Source organism: Bos indicus x Bos taurus, chromosome 7, assembly GCF_003369695.1.
Source record: "Bos indicus x Bos taurus breed Angus x Brahman F1 hybrid chromosome 7, Bos_hybrid_MaternalHap_v2.0, whole genome shotgun sequence".
In the NCBI taxonomy this organism is placed as follows: domain Eukaryota; kingdom Metazoa; phylum Chordata; class Mammalia; order Artiodactyla; family Bovidae; genus Bos; species Bos indicus x Bos taurus.
This window is the reverse complement of record NC_040082.1, coordinates 52,881,974-52,901,471: the sequence shown is the minus strand read 5'-3', so window position 1 is coordinate 52,901,471 and position 19,498 is coordinate 52,881,974. Positions and strand designations below refer to the sequence as shown.

Sequence of the window (19,498 nt, the reverse complement as noted above, 5' to 3'; positions counted from 1 at the left end):
CTGATCCCATAAATGAAACCCCATGATACAGACCGACAGAATCAGATAATGATGGCAATCAATAATGATAACAGAAATGATTATTTATTTTCATAAACACAGAGTATGTGCATCCCGCTGAGTTACACACATCACATGCCAGCATCCACTTGCAGGGCAGTCAATCAATGGGGGATTGCAATATCCCCCCACGGAGACAGGAGGGAGGATGAGCGGAGGTTGAGAAATTACCCACCCCAGAGTGACACATTCACAAAGTTAATCTAATCCAGGGGCCGTCCGGGTGCCATTGTGAGCCTGTGAATATGGAACAGCCTTGATTGATTGTGCACTGCAGTAGCTAAATACTTCATTGTTACTTGCAACAAATATAAGGAAAGGAAGGCTGAAACTGTAAAAGGGTTGGCTCTAAAGCCCCCAGAGCAGCAACAAACCACAAAGTGAAGTCTAGAAAAATTAAAAATGGGTAGGGGAAGACTGTATCTGTGTCCTAAGAGGCCTCTGTTGTCAAAGTGTAAGCCCAAAATGAAAACCTAAGGTGCTGATGGTGATCCTGCCTCAACCAATAATTTGCCCCGCCATGGGCCTGGGATTACCCATTCTCCCGGAGTGAGCATCACCACAGTTATCACAGGGGCAGCAAGAGAGCACAGAGGTTGTGTCTAGACAGAATGCATCTGATCCTCAGTTCTGCCTCCCAGAGCCTCCCAGTTCTTCCTCTTTTCTTGTGGAGATAATCACATCCAGGTTATCAGAAACAGGGAACTAACAGTGCATGTCCTGCTTGACTCCCAAGATCCTTGGAGCATTAAATGATTACCGTTTCCCGCCACTGCCTGCCCACCGCCCAGCATGAAAGACGCATCCTGCAAACTCTTCCCTAGTCTTACCCCTCTGTTCTTCCTCTGAACGACCATGGTGATCTCCTGTGCTTTTCTCTGGATGCTTACCTGATTTGGTGTTTCTCAAAGTCTGACCCAGGGATCACCTGTATCAGAATCCCCTGGGGGTGGTTTCTAGGAGGGAGCTGGTCAGTAACAACATTGGGTACGACTCAGACCTTTGTCCTTTGAGCGGCTCCATCTTGACAACTGAACTCGCACAGTGTGATAACCTAGTGATTGCACTGTTTTCATCAGTCACATTTTTACAAATAGGTAGACTCATTTATCGGAGAAGGTGATGGCACCCCACTCCAGTACTCTTGCCTGGAAAATCCCAAGGATGGAGGAGCCTGGTAGGCTGCAGTCCATGGGGTCGCGAAGAGTTGGACATGACTGAGCAACTTCCCTTTCTCCCTTTCCCTTTCAGACCTTTGTAACCAGAATTCCTAGTGCTGAGGCCAGTGACTGTGTTCTAAAATATATATACAAGTGACTGAGGGGCACTGTGCTTTGAAATCCACTGCTTGAAGTGATTTCAGGTTGTAGCCATCTGTAATGCTCCCCTCCTTGCCCGTGGATGGCAGCGTGCTTCACTCATCTTTGTAAGACCCACTTTGTAGTACGTACTTCATACAGTGCCTGGTGCATAGTAGGCACTCAATAAGTAGGATAACAAGATGAAAAGTCCTACGTGTCGATGTTATTATTCTCACTGTCGTCTAGATCAAGAACCACGCAATAAATAGTTCTGTATGATGGTGATTGGGCAGGAGCCATGGGATCAGACAGACCTGGGCTCTTTTCCGGGTTTTGCCACCTATCATCTATGAGGCCGATGCTTATCTCCCTGATCTCCTCTTTACACATCTATAAAATGGGCATGATGCATAAGCCACAGGACTGTGATGATGAACAAACTGTAAAATGTACATAAAACTGCTCAATGCAGAGTCTATCACTAGTAAGGGCTGAATCAACGCAGCTGCTTTTATTAGTAAGCTTAAACCAGTGGTTTGTTTAATCATTTCCCTAAAAAGCAGACCAGGCAGTTTAACTAGTTGCTTCACCAAAATGATCACTTTTGGGAAAAAAGTGTGTTTAGCCAACCTGTCGAATCCCATGACCTATTAGCAATAATCCTGAAGATTCAGAATTCAGAGCTGGTGAATCCCCACGTCTATTTGCCATGGTGCCTTAGACTATGGCTAGGAGGGTGTCTAAATTGCTACCAATGGGATGTGCAAACATCAAGGTCATTTCAGGTGGAAAATGTTAGTCCAGTAAAGTCACACAAATGTGTGTGTCCTTTCTTTAGCAAGTGGTATAGGGAAAGCTGGACTGCTGCTACTGCTGCTAAGTCACTTCAGTCGTGTCCGACTCTGTGCGACCCCAAAGACGACAGCCCATCAGGCTCCACCTTCCCTGGGATTCTCCAGGCAAGAACACTGGAGTGGGTTGCCATTTCCTTCTCCAATGTGTGAAAGTGAAGTCGCTCAGTCTTCAACTTAGCGACCCCATGGACTGCAGCCTACAGGCTCCTCTGTCCATGGGATTTTCCAGGCAAGAGCTGGACAGCTGCATGTAAATCAATAAAGTTAGAATACATAAAGTTAGAATACACCCTCTTGCCATACACAAAAATAAACTCAAAATGGCTTAAAGACATGATACCATAAAACTCCTAGAAGAGATCAGAGGCAAAACATTCTTTGGCATCTTTGGCATAAGTCATACCGATGTTTTCTGAGGTCAGTCTCTCAAGGCAACAAAAACAAAAATAAATGGGACCAAATTAAGCATATATATACAAGCTTTTACATAGCAAAGGAAACCATAAACAAAACAAAAAGACAAACTTACAGAAAGGGACAAAATATTTGCAAATGATGGAACTGACCAGGGCTTAATTTCCAAAATATACAAACAGCTCATACAGCTCAACAACAAAAAATCAAACAACCCAATCCAAAAATGGGCAGAAGACCGAAATAGACATTTCTCTCAAGAAGAAATATGGATGGCCAATAGGCACATAAAAAGATGCTCAATGTCTTTAATTATTAGAGAAATGAAAATGACAACTATAATAAGGTCTATCCCACATAGGTCAGAAAGGCCATCATCAAAAAATCTACAAATAATAAATGCTGAAGAGGGGGTGGAGAAAAGAGAACCCTCTTACACTGTTGGTGGGAATGTAAATTGATATAACACTTATGGAAAACAGTATGGAGGTCCAGTAAAAAACTAAAAATAGGACTACCATATGACCCAGCAAGCCCATGCCTGGGCATATACCTGGAGAAAACCATAATTCAAAAGACACATGCATCCCAGTGTTTACTGAAGCACTATTTATAATAGCCAGGGCATGGAAGCAACCTAAGTATCCATCAACAGAGGAATGAATAAAGAAGATATATATGTATATGTATATACACAATGTGGAGAAGGAAATGGCAACCCACTCCAGTATTCTTGCCTAGAGAATCCTGTGGACAGAGGAGCCTGGTGGGCTGCTGGTCATAGGGTCACATAGAGTCGGACACAACTGAAGTGACTTAGCATGCATGCATGCATTGGAGAAGGAAATGGCAACCCACTCCAGTATTCTCATCTGGAGAATCCCAGGGACAGAGGAGCCTGGTGGGCCGCCATCTACAGGGTCGCATAGAGTCGGACACGACTGAAGTGACTTAGCAGCAGTGGCAGCATATACACAATGGAATATAACATATACACACAATGGTACACACACACACACACACACACGCACACACACAATGGAATATTACTCAGCCATAAAAAGGAATAAACTGTGTCATTTGCAGAGCCATAGAGGGACCTAGAGAGTGTTATATAGAGCGAAGTAAGTCAGAAAAATAAATATCGTGTGTTAACACATATATTGGAATCTAGAAAAAAAAGTACAGATAAACCTATTGGCAAAAGAAATAGAGACATAGACACAGAGAACAAACACATGGACATTTGATAGGGAAAGGAGATTGATAAATTAGAAGATTGGGATCGACATACATACACTACTATATATAAAATAGATAACTAATGAGAACCTATTGTTTAGCACAGGGGGAAAAAAGGTACTATCTGTAGGACAAATATTAAATTAACCTTAAAAATGTATTTCAATATACAGTTCAGTTCAGTTCATTTCAGTCGCTCAGTTGTGTCCGACTCTTTGCGACGCCATGAATTGCAGCATGCCAGGCTTCCCTGTCCATCACCAACTCCTGGAGTTCACCCAGACTCACGTCCATCGAATCAGTGATGCCATCCAGCCATCTCATCCTCTGTCGTCCCCTTCTCCTCCTGCCCCCAATCCCTCCCAGCATCAGTGTCTTTTCCAAGGAATCAACTCTTCACATGAGGTGGCCAAAGTACTGGAGTTTCAGCTTTAGCATCAGTCCTTCCAAAAAACAACTAGGACTGATCTCCTTTAGAATGGACTGGTTGGGTCTCCTTGCAGTCCAAGGGACTCTCAAGAGTCTTCTCCAACACCACAGTTCAAAAGAATAAATATACAGTAAGTGCAGACAAATATTGTTTGAATCCACTTATACGAGGTATGGATGGAATAGAATATTAGTCATGAAAAAGAACAAAATAATGCCATTTGCAGCAACATGGATGTATCTAGAGACTATGTGAAGTAAATCAGAAAGAGAAAGATGAATACCACATGATATCACTTACATATAGAATCTAAAATATGACACATATGAACCTATCTATGAAAAAGAAATGACGTAGAGAACAGATTGGTGGTTGCTAAGGGTAGAGGTTTGGGGGACAGCTGCAGTGGGAGGTGGGTTAGCAGATGTAAGCTTTTATATATGGAATGGATAAACAGCAAGGTCCTATTGTATAGCACAGAGAACTATACTCAATATCCTATGATAGACCATAATGGGAAAGAATATAGAAAAAAGAACATATATATAACTGAATCACTTTGTTGTTCAGCAGTAACTAATACAACATTGTAAATCAGATATATTCAATAAAAAATTAAAGAATGTGTGCATCCTGAACTGACAGAACTAGTCACGAGCAGAAGGCACATGTGTAAAAACATGATATAATTAACTTTTATTCTAAAAAATAGCGCATCTATTGTATGCTCACCTTTCGGCAGAAAAGCCTTTGCAGCCATCACCCTTGCCCTCCACTTCCCCCAAAATGTAGCTCATACATTAAGAAAGCTTTGCCAAAGAATTTCAAGAGTCCCAAATAATGAAATCCCCCTGCTCTGAAACCATGAATTAGTATTTTCTTAGGATGCAGCTGTAGGGAATCATAATGAAAAGCATCAGATTTGGGGTCAGATGGACTGGGTTCAAATCCCAGCGCCACCACTTTCTATCCTTGAGATTTTGAGCAAACATTTACTGAGTACCCAGCATGTGCCTGAGCTACAGGAGAGAAGACGTGTCGTTCCTGCTTTCATGGAGCGTACGTTTTAGGGAAGTGGGAGGGGAGGCCCACAGTGGACAAATGATACACCTGGCCAGGAAAAACGCTAAGACTAAAGGGGCAGTGGTTTTGGTGGGAATGTAAATTGGTACAGCCACCTATAGAAGACAGAATGGAGGTTCCTTACAGAACTAAAAATAGAAATGCTATATGATTCTGCAATCCCAGTCCTGGGCACATATCCATACAAAACTGTAATTCAAAAAGATATATGCACTGCAGACTCCTTTTTTAAAAACACTTATTCTATTAAGGCACTTGTTTATCTTTATTGATGCACAGCTAATTTACTATGTGTTGGTTTCTGCTGCGCAGCAAGGTGATTCAGTTATACATACTATACATTTTTTTGTATTCTTTTCCATCATGGTTTTTCAGAGGGTACTGAGTACAGCTCCCTGTGCTATTATATAGTAGGACCTTGTTGTTTTACCCCTTACTTTTTGAAGTAGTATTTCCACACCCATGGGTCTTCTGTCTGCTTTCTAGGGCTCAACACTGAAACCTTCTCATAGGCTACAAGAACTTCAGTGCTACTGTGCTTATCTAAACTCTACCCAGCCTCCAGAAGTTAACATAATATTATAATATTCACAATAAGAGAGAATTATAAGAAGAAACAAAGAAAAAAGGGGCAGGGTAAGAATACTGAGAGTGAATGGGAAGATGTGAGTGTGCTGTTTTTCTTACAGAATTCTAGGACAGTTTCTCTGAGAAGGTGGCACTTGAGCAGAGAAATGAAGGAGTGAGGCTCTGGATGATCCAGAAAGGATAACAGAACCTACTGAGAGAGACGCTGTTAGGACAAGATGATACAAGGATATATGATCCACCATCTGGCCTGTAGTAAGCACACAATGAATGTGGCTATTATTATTATTATTATTAGCTATAAGGAATATCCATTAGAAAGCATGAGTTCCTTACATCCCCTTCATTTTGCAGGGGGCTGGTTATGGCAAGTCACAGATTGGGAGCCCACACCTTCCAGACTTAATATTTATATCATAACTGGTTCAAAAGCACATTTCCACCTGGCCTGAGTTTCCTCAGCAGCTGAGCCTAATGAGGGAAATAATAACTCCAGGTTCATTCTGCACGGACACATGCGCTAAGTGCGATTTCTCACCACCCAGCTCCCCTCCTGGGCTAATTAAATTACTTCAACTGTGAGTTTCTGTTGCCAAGAAAGGGCCTCCTAGCTGTGGGCTTTGGGAAGTTGAAAAGAAGGGCATGGAGACTCCTGCTAACTAGAACTATGTAAGACCTCAAGGTGAGGTCAGAGGTCTGGAAATGTGTGTGCATGTGCGGATGAGAGAGGAGAAAGGGAGAGAGAGACACACACACACAATAACAGCACTGATTATTAAGCAAACCACTTAAAGGCCCAGTGTCCGTGTCCAAGTTGAAGAGTCATAGCTCCTGATCTTTAGTCCCAGCTTGGAAGTACCCAGGTGACAGACACTGGGTAAGTCATTTCCCTCTCTGAGGCAGCATCAGGTTTAAGGGTTCAGGGTCCTGTAGATCAGGGTTTGATGCTTAGCCTTGCCTGGTCTCGGACGTCTTACTGAAACTCTGTGAAGCTCACAGGTCCAACGGAATTTAACAGTGAACTGTACCTCATGAAGTAGCCAATGCAGATACAGTGTGCAACATGGCATACAGTCAGTGCACAAGAAATACTAGCTCCCAGCATCTCCACCTGCCAAATACCAGTCCTGCCTTCCCCACTGACTGGTCTGAAGATGAATCAGGGAATTAGGTAAACAATTTGTGATAAAAATGGTATTTTACAGCTTATAAGGTGTTATTATTAAACTCTCATCATGATTATTACTTTGAATGTTATAATACTTAGAAGGAGATACAGGGTTCATAGAAGTGCTTCTCATAGTCTCTGTGGGTAATGAGTGAGTGGATTTGAAAGGTTATCTTGCGTGAAAAAAGGAAAAAAAAAAAATAACCACACTCGTACTTTGAAAAGCTGAGCCTCCCAGCACTGAAACATAGCAGGTTCATTACTCAGTGAGGATTAATTAGCTGTCGGGTATTATTAAATATTCTCACTCTCAAAATCCACGTAGAACTGGAAACTATGAAAGTGAACGAGAGGTAATCACAGGACAGGGAAGGGGAAAAAAAGCCACAATTGCTGGCAATGCAAATTTCAAGAGCAGAGCATGTTAGTAAATTATGGTCTGATTAATATCACATCAGCTTATTCTCTGTTTGGAGTTACTGTTCTGAAACAATGGTTTTCAGGGTTGCCTGGTGTTTCTTCTTCTACCACTGGAATCAGAGAGAAAGAAGGCTGGCCTTTTCAGTGTTTGCACTGAAAGAATGCCGGAGTGTGGATATTTACACTGAAATGAGGATACTGGAAAGCCTAGGAAGGTAGACGAGAGTTTTACAATATGATAATGAATGCATTTCATGAATTGGTATATTAACTGTTGAGATGATCGAAAAGTAACAGAGGCTCATAAAAAACTAAAGCCTGGAAGAGCCTTAGAGATGCTAGAAGTCCAGGGATAACAGATCCCTTTGTCTCAATCACCAGGGGCTCATGATAAAAATACTAATCCCTCTGGACCCCTCAATTTGCTGCAGAGGATCACTGGGACTGAGTCCTGGGAATCTCCATTTATAACTGGCTCCATTTATAATGGTTGCAAGACCACTGCCGTTGTGCAGTCCTCTGTTCAGTAGCTTAGAAACTAAGTGTGGAGAGAAGAAATGTGATTCATTGGCCCAGGGTAGTTCACCGGCCCACAGAGAGTTAATAAGACACAAGAACCAGAACTGGGGTTTTCTAAGTCCCAGCCACCTGTCAGGGTCTCGTTCCATGTTTGATATGTATAAATCCACTTTATAACATTGCTGTGTCATTCTGGGGACAATCTCTGTGCAAGTGAAATTTACAGAGTCATTCTCTCCTCTTTATCATGGGAATGGAATTCTCCTAGAGGCTAAACAGATGTATGAAATCTCACTGGATGCATGGATAGCTGGAATCCATAGTGGAGCCTGGAGGCGGCACCTGAGAAACTCCATCCACAAAGTGAACAAGGGCAAGGTAACATCTGGGCAGAAGTTCACATTATAAACTCCCCAGTGGCCCCCTGATCCATTTCCCGCATAGGACTGCAAAGTCCTGAGGGGTGAAATGCTGTCTTACTCTTTCTGTATCACCAGCACTGTGCTTGCCACTTAGTAAACATCAGTCAATACCTTAAGCAGTGATGACAACAGTATAAAAATTATACGAAAAGGAAAATAGGAATTTTCTCAAACATGTAGACGACCTACTATCACTAGGGGGTAATGAGTTCAGTTCAGTCGCCCAGTCATGTTCGACTCTTTGCGACCCCATGAATCGCAGTACACCAGGCCTCCCTGTCCATCACCAACTCCCAGAGTCCACCCAAACCCATGTCCATTGAGTCAGTGATGCCATCCAACAATCTCATCATCTATTGTCCCCTTCTCCTCCTGCCCTCAATCTTTCCCAGCATCAGGGTCTTTTCAAATGAGTCAGCTCTCCGCATCAGGTGGCCAAAGTATTGGAGTTTCAGCTTCAACATCAGTCCCTCTAAAGAACACCCAGGATTGATCTCCTTTAGGATGGACTGGTTAGATCTCCTTGCAGTCCAAGGGACTCTCATGAGTCTTTTACAACACCACAGTTCAAAAGCATCAATTCTTCAGCTCTCAGCTTTCTTTACAGTCCAACTCTCACATCCATACATGACCACTGGAAAAACCATAGCCTTGACTAGATGGACCTTTGTTGGCAAAGTAATGTCTCTGCTTTTTAATATGCTGTCTAGGTTGGTCATAACCTTCCTTCCAAGGAGCAAGCGTCTTTTAATTTCATGGCTGCAGTCACCATCTGCAGTGATTTTGGAGCCCATGAAAATGCTGCTGATGAGAGCAATACTAAACCATCAATACTGAATCCTCACAACAATCCCAGGAAGTAGTGATCATCCCTCGTCCCTGTTGTGCAGATATGATATGGCAGGCACGAGGTGCTTAAGTCATGTGTCCAAGGCCCCAGCCAGAGAGGAATGGAGCCAGAATTCTATCTCAGGACAGACCAACTCAATGTTCATACTCTTCACTACTCTGCCTTTGGGTCTCCAAAACCTCTGAGCAGTTAGAGCATTGACCCAGTCTGATAAGGTGGATGTCCATGGCCATTCTCCATGTTGAAGGCACAGGCAGACAGGAGGAAACAGTTTGTTGGCCCAGAATGTTTCTGGCCCACCAATGTTTGTTGGCCCAGAAGAAGCTCAATGGAAGAGCAGGTATCAACCACTACTGCATACACATGCAACAGCCCAGGTCTATAGGCAGCAAAGAGTCTGTGCTCAAAAAGCATCTGCTGAATAACAGATGAGCAAGTGAATGAATGAATGAACAAACCAACAAGCCACATAATCATGGAACTCAGTGATCATTCAGTTCCCACATCTGTCTCTAAACACAGGGAAACACCTCTTTTTCCCACAAGTACTTCTGTGTCTGGGCTTCCTATGTGGATCATTGGTAAAGAATCTGTGTGCCAATGCAGGAGACATGGCTTTGACCCTTGGGTCGCGAAGATCCCCTGGAGAAGGGAATGGCAACCCACTCCAGTATTCTTCCCTGGAAAATTCCATGGGCAGAGGAGCCTGGCAGTCTACAGTCCATGGAGTTGCAAAAAGAGTTGGACATGAATTAGCTACTAAACAACAACTTCTACATCTCTTTTCCTAGGTTTTGGTCTTTAGTACAGCTGCTGGCATCTGAAAGCACATATTTTACCCAATTCAGGAAGTTGCCTGGAGCCAGGGTTGGTCTCAAAACCTGCCTGCTATAACATTCACATTGAGCACTCCAAAACTAAAGTCATCACCCAGTCCTAAATCATTTTACTCTTTATCTAAAGGGCCATCCTTTAAAAGTCAGCTTTTAGAAATCCGTTTCTAACACCATTTCCCTGCCAGACCTATCCTGGTCTCCCAGAACCAAACATAACTTCTTTCTCCTTTGATCAAACTGCAGCTCTGACTCTCACTGCATTTATCTCACTCTGTGTAGTGTTATAAATATTTACATATTAGTCCTACACATCCTCTCTTCTTACCAGACTGTGCACATCTGAATGGCAGGGAGGAAGCTACCTAGACTAAGAATAGAGATCATTTCTGGAGTACCAGCCATGGAGTAAGGGCTTTCCATCCATACTGCATTTTAGCCTTAGAAGTCCACACACGGTGAGGCACTAGGCTCACTGTTTTACAGACAGAGAGACGAAAAATAACTTGCATGACTGAAGTCCAGAAAGAGAATGTGACAGGAAATGCTACTTAATACTCTGCAATGGGCTGTATGAGCAAATAATCTAAAAAAAGGATGGATATATGTATAACAGATTCACTTTGCTGTACACTTGAAGCTAACACAACATTGTAAGTCAATTATACTCCAATAAAAATTAAACAAAAAATGAAAAAGGAACGTGACTATGTATGTGGCAGAATTCAAATCCAGGCCTGTGCCTGTTTGATTTAAAAGTTCATGTCCTGCATCACAAGATTCCAACTTCCCATATGAGTAGTCCCATCCCTGTACCTTGAAGATGCTCAAGACGCTTTTGATGAAGGGAGCAGGCTGAGGTCCTGTGGGCAAGGCCTTGGTGACAAAAGGAAATGTGTGGCCTTATAGTCATCACAGTATGGTGCCTTCTTGCTCCTTCATCTGCCACCAGAGACTCATGTAGCCTGGGCTCCTGCCTGATCTCCCTCCCTCACCCCTGAGACTCGTAACCTTCAATAGCAGCCAGTGTGTGGCCAGACTTCCCCTGACCCTTCCCCTGACCCTGGTTGCCAAGGAAACTGAAATACAGCTGTGCTCACCCGCAAGGTGGTGATGGTGGCAGGATCTCGCAGCCGGCCCTCCTCATCTTTCAGATTGTAGCCTTCTGGCCTCTTATCACGCTCGCTGACTTTCCACAGCTTCACAGTTTTATCTGTGGAGCAAACCACAATGACAGTGAGAGTAAGCTCATAAAGAAGTCTATTGTTTTTTTTTTTTTTTTTGCAGGATGGGGGTGGGGGTGGTGGGGCAGGGAAAAGTGGAGGTCAGTGGACGGGACTGCTATGGAAGCTGGCTCATGTCAAGGACTACAGTGTGCACATCTCAAGGTCTTTGAGGGCAGAGTTCATGCTTCCAAAGAAATCCATTTATTGTGCTAAGCGAAATGGCTTCCCTGACAATGGACTGTTAAAGCTATAGCTTACACATTAATTGGGTTCATTCAATAAAAATATGCCCTGAACCTTAAATAAGAGTAGCCACAACATGTATAGAATTAAAGATACAACCATGTTCGCACTTGCCATGGAGAATTTATTCAGTGTTCACAATAACCCTGAGACGTAAGTCCAATGATTGCATCCCCCCTCACTAACACTGTCCCTAGCATGACCCAAAAGGCCCTCCATGACCTGCACCCTAGGGCCTCACGCTGTATGGCCTCACTGTCCACCCTACTCCCTGCCACCTCTTGTATTTCTGCCACCTGGCTTCCTTACAGCTCCCTGTATGGGCTAACCCTACTCCTGCCTTTTGCACTAGCTTTTGCACTAGCTGTGCCTTCTGCCAGGAAAGCCCTTTACCCTCTTTTCACAAGATTTGTTCCTTCACTTTGCTCTGTTTATGTCCCAACTTCAGAGGAGCCTTTCCTAATTAACCTACAGAAAGATGTTTCCCTCACCATTCTCCATCCCCTCTTCCTAGTTTATTTTTCTTCAGAGTACACTTTACTACCTAGCAACTTCGTTATCCTGCCTTCCTCACTAGAACATAAAATCATCGAAGATAGGGATTCAGTCTGTCATGTTCCTAAGTACACCTTCAAGCACCTATGACGGTTGTCATTCAGTTGCTCAGTTATGTCTGACTCTGCAACCCTATAGACTGCAGCACGCCAGGCTTCCCTGTCCTTCACTATCTCCCGGAGTTTGCTCAAACTCGTGTCCATTAAGCTGGTGATGCCATCCAACCATCTTGGATGTTCAACAAATATGGGGTGGATGAATGAATGCATCTCATGTATACAGTGCATCTTGCTAGCAGTACTCAGGGAAGTAACATGAGAAGGAGATTCATCTGAATGCTTTCCTCTTGCAGTCTCTCTTCTGAGTCCCCTGCTGGAAGTGACTTTTCTCACCTTTATACTGTCTCAGGACTTTACACCACTTCCTGACCCCTGTCATTCTCTATAGCAAATGAAACAGAGGCGAGGACTTGAATGCTCATGGGAGGTAGTCAGTGCCAGGGGAATGAGTGAAAGTGCTGGGGTCTCAGGGGAGCTGGAGGTGGCACGCCCTATTTGCAGGCCTTCCATTCTATGTTTTTTTTTTTTTTAAGTAGAGTTGACTTACAATGTTGTGTTAGTTTCAGGTGTACAGCACAGTGATTTAGTCATATATATATATTCTTTTACAGATTCTCTTCCCTCATAGGTTATTACAAAATGTTGAGTATAGTTTCCTGTGCTGTACAGTAGGTCCTTGTTTGCTACCCATTTAATATATAGTAGTGTGCATGTGTTAATCCATTTTTTAAGGAAACAGATTTGGGTCAAATAGATCATGCCTGTGACTGCATGCCTTTGTAGGCCTTCCTTATCAGATGCTGCGTTCGCTATCTATTCTCATTTTTCTCCATGATGGCAGATGGCAGGGACTCCATCGCCTCCTCTGTGTCTTGCTCTGTGCTTGCACAGGGTGGCTTTGAAAGCAGACAACCTTGGGCCACATTCCCACTCCAACTCCAGCCACCCTGTGGCCGGGGACTGGGGTCCCCACGCAGTAGGTGCCTAACTGGTCTTGGAGTGACACGCAAATGAGAGTAGCAGACAGGGCAGAGAAAGGGGCCGAACAGCCAGTTCAGTTTGAATTGCAGAAACAGGAGTAATTTTTTAGTATAAGTATGTCCCTAATAGTCCAATCTTACAGACAGAGATACTTAACTTCTCTATGCCTCAGTTTCTTTATTTGTAAACTGGGGAAAGCAAATGTCTTTCTCATGGGACTCTTTGAGGATTAAATGGAAGACTGCATGTAGAGAGTTTAACCCAGTGTTGGGTTTCTAATGGAGAAGGCAATGGCACCCCACTCCAGTACTCTTGCCTGGAAAATCCCATGGATGGAGGAGCCTGGTGGGCTGCAGTCCATGGGGTCGCTAAGAGTCGGACATGACTGAGCGACTAATAATGGCTCACAGATGGCGGCTATTGTTGGCATGAGGAAACTGGGCAACCATTCTGCAATAATAAGATGTTGCTGACAGCATGAGCTGCATCCCATGATGACATCAGCACATCCTATTTCCTCTCCGCAAGGCTCTGCAGAGGGGAGGAAAGCCGCCCCTTTCCCCTGCCTGTGTTAGGATTCCCTAGTTTCTCTGCTCCTCACCTCCCTCCTCCATCTTCCCTCTGCAAGTGCCCTGTCCTCAGCAGTCTGAAGAGCACCAACCGCATGGTGAAGTGGGCTTCCTGCCATAATCTGGCTATTCTAACAGAGAAGGGCCCCCGCTTCCTAACATGTGAGCATCACGCAGGCTGGTTGTATCTGCTGGTACTCCTGTCAAGTCTGCTAAGGGTACGATCTGTGCTTTCAGCCCAGCTTGTACTAGGACAGAAGGCAAAGAAGCCTCTCCTAGATGCTGGGTTGAATTTAGAACTTTCTATTCAATGCTCTTCTGGTCCTCCCCTTCCTGAATACAGACTGCATAATGACCTGCTTTTTAAGGTGGGAAAATGAAACTTGGGCCATATTTATATAGTCACCTGATTAACTACTAATCAGAGATCAGACTAGATTAGCTACTAGAGCTTGCTGCTACTGCTGCTAAGTCACGTCAGTCGTGTCTGACTCTGTGCGACCCCGTAGACAGCAGCCCACCAGGCTCCCCCGTCCCTGGGATTCTCCACACAAGAACACTGGAGTGGGTTTCCATTTCCTTCTCCAATGCATGAAAGTGAAAAGTGAAAGTGAAGTCGCTCAGTCATGTTCCACTCTTCGCGACCCCATGGACTGCAGCCTACCAGGCTCCTCCATCCATGGGATTTTCCAGTCAAGAGTACTGGAGTGGGTTGCCATTGCCTTCTCCTAGAGCTTAGAGGAACCTGAATCAGTGAATCTTAGTACCAATTATTTTCTATTGCTTGGCTTTGGAATGTATTCCATTCTAATGGCAAGACAATTCTCATATTTTTCTTATTATGAATGATAAATTACTATACTGAGAAAGACAGAAATTAGAGGTAAAACATAAAGAATAAAAATTCTTAAAATCCCTCGAGTCCAGGACCACCATCATTAACCACCATTATCAACAGTTTACAGTTCAGTTAATAATACAGTCACAGTATTTTTCTATGCATTTTTTGAAGAGGGGTACAAACCTATAATAATATCACATACATAGATTTATATTTCTCATTTTATTGTAAAACTGGTACATAGAATTGTAGAAAATGAATATAAAAGTAAAAAAATAAAATAAAACTTTCTCGATTCCACTAGACAAAAACAACTATTATGAAAATTTTGTGTATATCCTTATATTATATATATTATTGGATGTGGAATTACATAACTGTTTTTAATAAATGTAACATACTATACACAGCTTATACTATGCCTTTCCCCCAGTCATTTATCTATTTATACCAACATCTATCTCCACATAATGTATAACTGAGAATTAGTTAAAGGTCTAGGAATGGGAGACATTAATAAACTATAGAAAAGTCATACAATGGAATACTATTCAGTCATTGAAAATGTTACAGTATTTTAGGAGAAATATTTCACAATTACAAAGGTATTCCTGTTACTAAGTGTTATATTATTAAATTAAAAATCTGGTTGCAAAGTTATAGAATATGTCTCACTTTTGGTAAGAAACAGATTTATCCATGTTACTTTGCTATTCCTTTTAAAAAGCCATTAATAGTGGTTCTCTCTGTATAGGAATACTTTCCTTATCTTCTCTCTGCTTCTCTGAATTTTCTAAATTTTTTACAGTGAACAATTATTACTTTCATAGCATGAAAAACAAGTTTAGTATACATTTTCATCTAATCATAGGTATTATGATAGAAGGAGACATCTCAGTAAAAAATTTGTCTTCAGCTGGTAAATAATTTTAAGGTCTAGCTTCACAACTGAATGTTGGTTTTATTTTTCATTAAAAACTGTAAAGCTGGGACTGTATTCTAGCAGAAGATTAAAAACTGTACCCAGCTATAATGAGATAAGCACAATTTTTTTTCAAGATAATTGATGGTGAATTCAATTCAATTCCCCATGGTTAGGATGCCTGGAGTCATTCTTGACTTTATTATCACAATTTTTCTTGACTCAGTATCTTGAAGCTTTGTGGATAAAAAAGTCTGAGAAACATGTGGCTGATACCATGAGTAATGGCTTTTTCTTCCTTTTGGCTGGCTCTCTGAGTAGTTTATCATTACTTGTGGCACCTTTAAGCACAATCTTATCATCTATCTTCATTTTCTCTTTTGTACAGTAATTCCGATTGTCTTCCATTAATTTCTGCATGTTAACCTATTTGGCTTAAGGGGAATTCTCAACCTCAATATTAGTATAAAAAAGAAAATCACATATGAGCATGGGGATTTGTCTTCTAAGAATCATTTTGAGATGCTGGTGGCATATGAAATAGCATCCCAAATGGGAAGATAATATCCTTGTTAATCAAAAAACTATTTAAAAACTCAATTAACAGAACATGATGCTATATAATTAATCTTCATTGCATTTCACTGGTTTCTTCCCCATCCCCCCACAAAGTAGTTAATATGCCTTTTACGTCTTTAACTTTTATTATAATAATCAATAGGCTAAATTTCATAATACAAAGCTAGCCTAGAGAAGATAATCAGATACTTTTTCTCTGCCTGAAGTAATTAAGTCAAAATCATCAGAAGTTTCTTCCATTCTAAGTTGTGTTGAGTCTGTTGAGCCTTTGAGTAAAACTTACACAAAACTAAAAGATAAGAACTTGAAACACATTCACTTTTGGGATATCAAGATCAGAAGATCTCCTGGAGAAGGGAATGACAACCCACTCCAGTACTTCTGCATGGAGAATCCCACAGACAGAGGAGCCTGGTGGACTACAGTCCATGGGGTCCCAAAGAGTTGGACACAACTGAACAACTAGCACAAAAATGTAAACAAAACAATAAATACAGTTATGAGGAAGAATTAAATTACTTGGAATCTGGAGGAACAGATGAGTGGAGATCTGGTCATGTTGAGATAAGCTATGCTTGAATAACCCTACGCTGGCTATTTCAGAACCATTACTTTATAGATTTATACACTGGCTTCTTACATTTGAGGGATTTGGGGGATTCATATACATTAAAAACTTTCCCTCTTTTACCATAATATTAAAATAAAAATTGTAAGAACTTAGAAAATGAAAACAATAAAAGTAACAAATTGACAAGTCACTCATAATGCATAAGATTACATGAAAAATCTTTCAGTGTTTTTCATTCCAGTCTTTAAAAATGTTAATATAGGCTTGATCATTGTATATACACAGTCTGCATTATGTTTTATCTTGACATATGAGCATTACCCTTTCTCATTAAGTGCTGGAGATAGGCAAAAAGCAAACCCAATGTTTCTTGATTTATGCTTAAATGTATACTCCTCAAAGACTCACACAGAGGATGATGAAATAAGCCTCTTTCCAGCTTATTTGTTTGGCAGAGGGTGTTTAATTTATGTGTACTAATCCTCTTGTTATGCTATTCAATTAGCACCCTTTTGTATTTGATTTTATTCTGAATTGTTTTGAGCATAGATGGCTTCTTCCAAGTAGGATATTAAAAACCTTTAGAGTTGGTAATTCCACTGTATAAAGGCTTAAAGATTAGTATAGAATTGAGTTCTCTATGCAACCCCTAAAATCCTCTCTCTCTGATCCATTTATATCAATTCCTCCCCAAACCAATAAATGATGTAAGAAAAGTGTGGAGGGAAGAAGAGAAGAAACCATTATTACTTGATCCATTTTTTTGATGGCATCCCTGGGTTGGGAAGATTCCCTGGAGAAGGGAATGGCTACCAACCCCAGTATTCTTGCCTGGAGAATTCTATGGAGAGAGGAGTCTTGCGGACTATAGTCCATGGAGTCTCAAAGAGTTGGACACGACTGAGTGACTTTCACTTTCTCTACTTTCCTTCCTCTCTTCTTGACCTACGTTCCTAGTAGAGAGCTTGCTTGTGTCAAAGACATCTGCTTTCCAAACTCCCATATATATTCAGGGATTAATAACTTCTATCGAGTGTGCCAAACATATAGGGACAGCATGTTTTGTTTCCTGAAACGTGTTCCCACAATAACATTCGGTGAATCTTAAGACAGGAAGTCACATTCCAAAAACACCTGGAAATAATCTGCATTTGTCAAAAACTACAGATAACAAGTCTCACAGAATTCGGTCATAAATTTGTTATTTTTTTAAAAAGAGTAAGTACAATTTACTGAGTTTCTATTCTCAGTCAGGCATTCTGCTAAGCATCTTGCAAGTATGGTTTCTACGTTTTTCAACAGCCTGCAAGGTGAAAAGGAAAATGGAGGCTAAGAGAGATTGAAATATATAGTTTGCTGACTATATCTCTGAAAACACCAAACAAAGTAAGTCACCTTCACATACCATTAGTAGACAGAAGGAAGTAGGCTGCATTCTGCTGAGGGAGCCATCTTATTTTATTGATTTTTTCTTCTATTTCTAAACTTTTCAGGTAATCGAACTCGGGTTCATGGCTCTGGAATGTGCTGTAAACATTGTATTCACCCCTACGATGAACCTGATTTTTACTCTGTAAGAAGGGAAAAAACACACACACCAAAGATTAAATCACGTAAGCCAACTGAAAATTCACCAGTCCCTTCTTTTTTTGAGCAGGATCATGAGAGGTGGGACAGGCAGACCATGTCCGAGTGGGCTGAGGGCAGGACTATGCTGACCACAGGTTCCTCTTTAGCTCAGTGGCCTCATGCCATTTGATTGTGCACCCCTGGTGGTAAATACTGGCACCTCCAATATTTACATACTTTTATTTGTAAATTATATACATAAACTGCTGCATGGACATAGGGTGTACATCATAAAATATATGTAGAAATGCAAGTTGAAGTAGGACACGAGTTTTTTTTTAGGTGACTGTGTTACATGGCATGCAGAACTTCCTAGGCCAGGAATCGAACTCACACCCCCTGCAGTGGAAGCATGGAGTCTTAAACAGTGGACCACCAGGCAAGTCCCAACAACATGATTTTAAAATCAATAGATATTATAATATTTTCTGTCTAATGGATGTCTTAGACGCCCTTAGGAGTGAGTCATCCGATGCTGATGTCCATATAGATGCATATCAATCCTTTACAAAGAACACAGAACTGTAGCATCTGCACTCCTCACTGGCCTTTTATAACTCATCAGATCTTCCCAGAATCTCTGAGAGGTGCCCAGGGCAGGGAAATGGGCCAAACAGGCTCAGAGATATTAAAGTGACACACAGCTTATTAGGATCAGATCTCTCCCTCTCCTTTTCCCATCATGAGTAAAAAAACAGACATTAAGATAGAGAAGACATGCAGATCATTGGGAGAACTATGAGACTTTAACTGGCTTTCCCTTAGCATCGATTATGCAAAGTGCACACAGCAGGAACTAAATAAATGGTGAGAGAACAGAACATGAAGGGGAGGGGGTGTGGAGAAAGGGACAAGAGAAAGAAGAAAGGTGGACAGGAGGAAAAGAGGGTGTGAGAGAGAGAAAGGAAAGAAGGGAAAATGGAGGGCAGGTTTGCATTTTAGGATCTTGTGACCAAGAGCCTAAAGATTCAGGCTTGAGAAAATAGTGTGCACAAATTCAAATCCAGGTCTTATTAGGCATTTGTCATAAATGCATGACTCTTAATTAAAGGCTTAAATTAAAAAAAAAAGAAAAAAAACTATTTCTGGGTGGATACTGGACATTCAAACCCAAGCCTCAATTTACTGATAGGTGATGG

The 19,498-nt window shown here is 41.7% G+C and overlaps 1 protein-coding gene across 10 annotated transcripts in view; it reads right to left on the bottom strand.

Annotated features, from left to right (window-relative positions):
• Positions 1 to 19,498, bottom strand: part of PPP2R2B (protein phosphatase 2 regulatory subunit Bbeta) — a 514,461-nt gene that overhangs the window by 107,402 nt on the left and 387,561 nt on the right. For all 10 annotated transcript variants that reach the window (XM_027546058.1, XM_027546059.1, XM_027546055.1 and 7 more), the window contains 2 exons: positions 18,136 to 18,301; positions 11,285 to 11,397 (listed from right to left, as the gene is read on the bottom strand). In XM_027546058.1, coding sequence (XP_027401859.1) covers positions 11,285 to 11,397; positions 18,136 to 18,301 — 279 coding nt within the window. The remainder of the gene's footprint in view (positions 1 to 11,284; positions 11,398 to 18,135; positions 18,302 to 19,498) is intronic.